The sequence below is a fragment of the Vombatus ursinus genome, unplaced genomic scaffold, assembly GCF_900497805.2.
Source record: "Vombatus ursinus unplaced genomic scaffold, bare-nosed wombat genome assembly UNPS02014832.1, whole genome shotgun sequence".
Taxonomy (NCBI): domain Eukaryota; kingdom Metazoa; phylum Chordata; class Mammalia; order Diprotodontia; family Vombatidae; genus Vombatus; species Vombatus ursinus.
Genome location: NW_020954610.1, coordinates 65,154,822 through 65,162,508, shown reverse-complemented (window position 1 = coordinate 65,162,508; position 7,687 = coordinate 65,154,822). Strand labels below are relative to the sequence as shown.

The window sequence follows — 7,687 nt, the reverse complement described above, 5'->3', positions numbered from 1 at the left end:
AAAGACACTTAGAGACAGACACTGAGAGAGACAGAGACAGACAGACACACAGAGAGAGAGACAGAGAGAGAAAGAGAGAGAGAGAGAAAGAACGAGCACATGCATATGTGTAAGTGTCCTGTGCTTTAGGAATATCAATTTGGCAGCTGTATGATGAATGGATTAGAGAGGAGAGAACATGGGGAGGAAGTAGGGGGTGATGATAATTATCCAAGTTAAAAATAATGAGGGCTTGAAATGGGGTGATGACTATGTGACTAGAGATATAGATGGATGTGAGAGGTTGTAGACATAGAATGTATCCACATCCAATTCAATTCAACACACATTTATCTGGTATCTTTTAGGGCAGTTAGTTGGTAAAGTGGATAGAGTGTCCAGCCTGGAGTCAGGAAGACTCATCTTCCTGAGCTGAAATCTGGTCTCAGACACTCACTAGCTATGTGACCCTAGGCAAGTCACTTCACCCTGTTTGCCTCCATTTCCTTATCTGTAAAATGGTCTGGAGAAGGAAATGACAAATCACTCCAATATCTTTGCCAAGAAAACCCCAAATTAGGTCACGAAAAGTCAGACACAAGTGAACAACAACAATGTGTTAAGAATCATGGATATAAGGGTTGAGGAAAGTGAGGAGTCAAGGATGACACAAGGTTGCAAACTTTGGTGACTGGAAGCATGATGGTGCTCTTGACAAGAATAGGGATTGGGGGAGGGGAGGAGAAGGAAGGGGAAGAGAAATAATGTCTATATTCATTGCTTCTATTTCCTTACTTACCTCTGAATCCCTGATCTCTTAAAACTGGTTTCTGACCCTGCTGCTCAACTGATATCACTCTCTCCAAGATTATCAACAATCTCTCAATTCCTAAATCAAATGGCCATCATTCTTGGCATTGACATTGCTGGTCATTGCCTCTTCCTGGATAGGATATTCTCTCTTCCCCAGGTTTTCATGACACAACTTTATTTTGGTTCTCTGTCTACTTGTCATATTGCTCCTTTTCTTTTTCCGTTGCCAGATATGTGGGTATACTGGGTTCTCTTATCCATGTAGACTCTCTCTTGGTGATCTGATCAGGTCCAGAGGTTCCATTATTAGCTATAACTTAATGACTCCCAAATCTACATAGCCAGTCCTCATTCCTTTCCATCACCAACTCTTCTGCTCCACATCTCTTCCTCAATCATCTAGAGGCATCTCAAGTTAATAACATCCATGATAGAACTCATCTTTCCTCCCAAACCCACCACTCTCCTTGACTTCTCCATTTCTATGGAGGGCATCAACAACTTTCTAATCACCCAAATTTGAAATCTTGTAGTCATTTGTAAGTCTTCAACACTGCTTAGGTACTATTTCTTGTTGGTTCTAGCTCCATGACATCTCTCACATCCATTCACCTTCCCTCGGGGCTCATGGCCACCGCCCTAGTTCAGGCCATCATTACTACTTGACTGGACTCTAACAATAGCTTCCTAATCAGTCTTCGTACCTCCAGTTGATCCTTCTCCAATCTATTTTCTACAAAGCCAGCAGATTGATATTCCTAAAGCAAAGCATTGACCATGTCACTTCTCTTCTCAGGAAGTTTCAATGGCTCCCCATTGCCTCTAGGATAAAATGCAAACTGTTCAGTTTGTATTTAAAGCCATTTACAATCTGATTTCAGCTTATCTTTCCAGACTGATCTTGTATTTCTTCCCTCCTCAAGCATCCTGCATCCCAACCAAATTGTCCTGCTTGTTCCTTCTACAAGACATTGAGTTCATCTTCCATCTGTCTCCCATAAAGACACATTTTAATTACTGCCTCCTATATAAGGGGGGAAAGGAAACAAGCATTTATATAATGCCTGCTCTGTACCTGGCACTATGCTAAGTGCTTTATAAATACTAATCCTCACCACAACCCTGGGAGGTAGGTGCTGTTATTATCCTGATCTTACAGTTGAAGAAACTGAGGCAAACAGAGGTTCAGTGGCTTGCCCAGGGTCACAGAGCTTTCAGGCCTTTCCTGATCCCAGCATCAAGTTAATTCCCTCCCTACCCTTGAGTATGTTTTCTGGTGACTTACTATAGGTTTTATAGCTATTTATCTGTGTATATGATATTTCCTGTCACTAGAATGTAAGCTCCTCGGGCACCATACCTGCTTTGATTTTTGTCTTTGTGTGCCTGGTTCCTAACCTAGTGCCTGGAACATAGCATAAACTAAATGCTTGTTGAATTGAATTGAACCTAATCTAACTCCCCGTTTTTGTAGGAAACTGAGGCCAGGAGACAAGCAACAGCTAATTAATTGAAGAGAGAGGATTAGAACTCAGGTGTCCTGACTTTTAATATAATCTTTCTACTACACTGGGAATCAGGAGACCCAGACCCTCTTCCTTTTCTGCCACTAACTAGTATTATAATTTAGGGTGATTCACATGACCTTCCTTGGTCTTATGTTCATCTGACAAAATGAGGAGGTTGGAATACATGACCTCTGACCCATTTCCTGCTCTAAGATTCTGTCATTATCTTGCCTAGCGTGGAATGCAAGTGTTTTTTTTTTTTTTTAATACGTTAAACTGAATGATAGCAGATGGTGATAAGCTCTAGAGAAATTCAGAGAAAGAGGGTACAAATATGGAATGGAAGGCTTCCCAGAGGAGGTGGGCTTTGACCTGGCTTAAACATGGGTGATAATTCTCTGAAATTTGTCATGAGATAACACTAGCTCTCTAGTAAATTTTGGCTATGTGAGGGGGAGGGTCCCCCGTTTTGAAACTGGTTCATCCCCCTATCTGTTTAGTTAGGCGCTTTATACTTGGAGACAGATCTTCCTGTTTATCCCAGTAAGAGCCTTCTCCCGGGAGATGCCCCTTATCTGAGTCAGGGCCACCAGCCTCTCCTGTGCGCTCTGGTGTTTAAGTCTGCAGAGGCAGAGTGAGCCCTTTCCTGGGTCTGGGAACAGTACCTTCATTTCTTGCCCTGTAGTGCCACCCGAGGTCAGTCAGGGAAAGTGACTCGGAGGATGAAGAGAACGTGCTGGCTCTCTGGCATAGTATTTCAGCATTAAGGAAGCCAAGACTGCAGTGCTAAAGATTATAAGCAGTCCCAGCTCACTATACTGAACTGGGTGTAAAGACAAGCACCTTGGCTTCTTCCCTCATCCCCACCTCTGCAACACACACGTATTGTCATGTACCTTATGTTACCAAACAGCTGAAGGTGAGGATTGCCCTGTGATAGGGGAGGAAAACAAAGGAGGCAAAGCATTGCATTAAAAAGAAATATATAATCTAAAAGGGGATGCTTTAAAAAAAAACTCTTAAAAATCCCAAAGAATTAATTAGCTGAGACTCAAAATAGCTTGTGTGTGTGTGTGTGTGTGTGTCTTGACAAGTTCGTGGGGTGAGATTTGGGAGGAAAAGGAGAGAGAAGATTACCTTTTTTTTTTTTTCATTAGAAATGCATCAAGTCCAAGCTAATATGCTTCCAGTGACCTTGATGTATTTTTTTTTTTCTGAAAGAGAACAAGGACAGTTTGGAAAACCTGCCTGGCTATTACAAACAATGGCAGTACTAGGATGGGATAAAAACATTGAGACTCCTCCCTGCACCCCCCCTTCTCCTCCTTCTGGGGTACTTACCTTTTGTTTATTTGTTTCATGGACCCCTTTGGCAGTCTGGTAAAGTCTGTGGGCACTATTTCAGAACATTTTTTTAATTCAAAAAATAAAATACATAGGATTACAAAGGAAACCAATTATATTAAAATAGATTGGTTTTTTTTTAAGCAAGTGAGTTCATAGACCCAATGTTAAAGCCTGCTATAGATTTTGTTAAAGCTGTGCCTGTGGAAAGAACATAACCTGCCATCCTTTTTTCAGTGGTGCTAGTATGTTTGGTGGGGTGAGGGATATGGTGGGAAGGGAAGCAGGGTTTGTGTTCATCTACATTTTAGGGAGCAAAAAGAAGAAAAGCAATGTTTAGGCATCCTGAATCTCTATTTTTCCAATTCCTGATCATATCATATAATCCCCCTTTGACTTTCTAGGGTCTCCTGGTAAGCACCCTGAACCCCAAGATAGTTTCTGAGCTCCTGGAGCTTCCAGAAAGATTCAGACCCAGATGGTACTTGAAATTCCACAGGCTCCTGGGGAATGTTTGCCATGGAGGAAAACATGGTTAAAACATTTTCATTGTCTTCTGTTTATGCCAAGCATCTTTTAGTAAACAGGCATTTGATTATTTAGTTCTGGTGAGAAGCATCAGACAGCCCGCAGTTCCAATACTATAAGTGAAATATGGCTCTAGTAACCCATATCTGTATGTCATCCATGCAGGGCCCATGGACCAGATGCTGTGCTCATGGCAGAAGGCAACCGCCCCACTGAATTGACCCAATCCCAGATGTTGCACATTGCCCAACAGATTGCAGCTGGCATGGTTTACTTAGCATCCCAGCATTTTGTTCACCGTGATCTTGCCACCCGGAACTGCTTGGTTGGAGAAAACCTACTGGTGAAAATTGGTGATTTTGGGATGTCCCGTGATGTGTACAGTACTGACTACTACAGGGTGAGTTGCTACTTTGCATTTTAATTGAAATTTTTAGTATGGTTCTTTCTGTGACTGACGATAGCACAGCCTTCATGTGTAGATGACTTTCCTACAAGATTTCTACATTTGGGGTACAGAGTGGGAAAGGACAAATTCTTCTTGATAGTAGGTGTACAAGTGCTTGGGAAGATTTTTGAGAGCCAAGTCCAAGAGTTATTGATCTGGAGGATCTTAGCTTCCATGAAAATATAGCCATGTAATTATAGAATGATCAGTCTTGGCCTCAGAGAAGTAAGATGGGAGAACTATAAGTGTATGATGTCTCATAAGATGTCAAGGTAGTTGACATAACCTGGTTTGTTCATAAAATTGTAATGTTTGGGGCACGTTGGTTTTTTTCCCCCACTTCGTTTCAAGAGAAGGCTGCTGACATGGGGAGGAGCATATCTGGAAATGATGAGGATGTAAAACAAAAGGCATAAATTAAACTTTAAAAGAAAATAGTCACAATGTATATAAAGCACTTTGTAAGCTCACTTTGTGAGCACTATGTGAGTGACAGCTATTATTATTGGGATACAAGGAACTTCACCTGAGGTTAGAGAAAAATCAATTTCTTTTTCTACAGAGATAAATGTTAGGCTTTGGAAGGTCCCTTCCAAGTACAGTTGGTGTTACTGGGAGGGGGCCACATATTCTGGTTTATCTGAAAGATTCTGCATCTCACTTCTCATGGCTAACTAATGCTTTCTGCTTTGGTTATACTGCCTACACCCAAAGAGCTTGTCCAGGAGTCTACCTATAATTCTCACCCCTGGAGTCACTAACACATATGTTCTTAATCTTTTTGTGTCATGGAGTCTGGTGAAGTCTGTGGATTTTTTAAAAAAATTATTTTATTTTTAATTTATGGAATAAAACAACCATTTCACTAACATAGTACAATAAAAAAGACAATTGCACATGAAACTGCCAATCTACTATGCACAACTTGCTATTCCCTTCAAATATACAACAAAATTTTCATGTAAATTTCTTTTTTTTCTTCCCTACCCCTTCACCTTCAAGATGGCTATCATTAGACACAAATAAATATATAGATATACATATAGAGATATATAGAGATACATATGTATGTAAAATTATTCTATACATCTATTTATCAGTTCTTTCTCTGGATGCAGATAGTGTCTTTCTTCATATGTCCTTTATAGTTAATTTAGGTATTCAAATAGTTAAAATAACTTATTTCCTCAGTTCTTAAAACAATATTGCTCTTACTGTATACAATGACTCTTTTTTGGGATAATAGTTTTAAATACAAAATAAATAAATTAAATACATAGGATCTTAAAGGGAAACAATTATATTGAAATCCAGTTACATACACCTATGTATATGTATATATACTCAGACTCCTACATACTTATATGCTCATGGATTCCAGTTTAAGAACCACTGCACTATTAAGTTATAGAAAAAGACGTGGTTTTATTCATCCAAGTGAGACCACAGTCACCTGGTACCAGCCTTCTAGTTTCCATTAGGTCCTAATGATTAAGATCATTGGCCCCAATTAGTTTATTAGCTATTTTATCTTTTGATAACTGAGGGACAAGGCTAAAACTATAAAATTTCAGGAAATATTGAAACTCTTGAAAAAAATCACCTCGACTCTCTCCCCTCTTCCCCTCCTCTGCCACACTACATATTTCTTTTGGAGGAGAGTGGGAGAAAAAGGGAAAAATAAAGAAAAAGTAGATATATGCAATACTTACTTTGAAAAGCTCCTTTGGCAGATCTAAAGTCAGTTTACTAGTTTAGGGGAATAAAAATGTATTATGTATAACTTGGTTTGCTTATAAAATTGTCATGGTTGGTATATTTAGAGATGTAATGGCCTGAGGAAAAATGCAAAAACAAATATTTCTCTTTTTAATTATAGGCAGAAACTAAGAAGTCCCTTAGGAATGTGTTTTCCCCCCTAAATGTTTCTGTCCTCATCTCTGCTTCACATCTCTAGATAAATAGAGGACATGCACACTTCAGTTGATAAGGAAGAATGGAAAAATAGCCCAAGGATTAGAGAGACTGACATAAGGGTATTGGAGGTGGGGGGAGGTTAAGCTTAAGGTAGTGGACTTGGGGGACAGCATTTGTCCCAGAGTTGGCCTGGACATAATGCATGGATAAATAACCTCAATCATAGGCAATATGTGTATGGCCCTCCTCACTCCTCAACACCAACCATTTTCTCCTCCACTCAATACCACGAGTAGCTTCCCCTCCCTCCCTCTATCAAAGTAGGCTTTCAGGATAAGAGCTGATATACTCATAAATGGTATATAAATGATTGATAAAGCTTAATGTGCTCTCTATCTCAGGGGAACATGACTTTTAATAGGAAAACCTTTAAATGAAAAGTATATATTTCCAATTGTGTAATTTCGGGAATCTGTGAATTTAGGATGGGGAAGTCTTTTGGGAGGGAATAGATTCAGAAAGGTGGTGCTGCTTAGATCCTCTGAAAACAGAGCCTGTCTCTGAGTCTTATTACCTTGAAATTTCAGTGGAAAATTGGATGTATGCATGGAGTAGTCAAAACAGGTAGGCAGAAGGGTGTTTCTTCTGTGGTTGGTTTGTTTTAAATAATTGTGATTAGTTCTGAGTAGCATGAGATGAGGTTTATGCCCAGAACTAGGAAAGAGAAGGAAGAGCACATGCCAAACCCAAGATCAAAGCTGGAAGGAGATTGGATTGCAAAAGCATACTGATGGATGCTGTTTTCTTGGAATTTTTATTACCAATATTGTGTTTAAAGTCCTCCATGCCCACCCATTGCTTCAGTAAGTACAAGGCCAAAAGAGGCGCTACAAACTCAACATAAGAGCAAAGAAAATAATTTTGTTGTGGGTCTTGGCCCATTCCCAGTTTCAGTGAGTACATGGAACCTAACCAAATGACTCTTAGGATTAGGATCAGGAAGAATGCTTCCCCATATTTTCTGTTATAAACTGTTTGTAAGGTTTCTCTCGGGTTGTTTAGATATCTACTATGTTTGGTGCTCCCAGAGGGAATAAGGGTCAGAGTGTGTGTGTGTGTGTGTGTGTGTGTGTGTGTGTGTGTGTGTGTG

The 7,687-nt window shown here is 39.9% G+C and overlaps 1 protein-coding gene across 1 annotated transcript in view; it reads left to right on the top strand.

Annotated features, from left to right (window-relative positions):
* LOC114025658 (BDNF/NT-3 growth factors receptor-like) overlaps window positions 1–7,687 on the top strand; it is a 412,069-nt gene that overhangs the window by 329,067 nt on the left and 75,315 nt on the right. Inside the window, exon 15 of the mRNA XM_027839133.1 lies at window positions 4,338–4,572. Within this exon, the coding sequence (XP_027694934.1) occupies window positions 4,338–4,572 (235 nt within the window). The remainder of the gene's footprint in view (window positions 1–4,337; window positions 4,573–7,687) is intronic.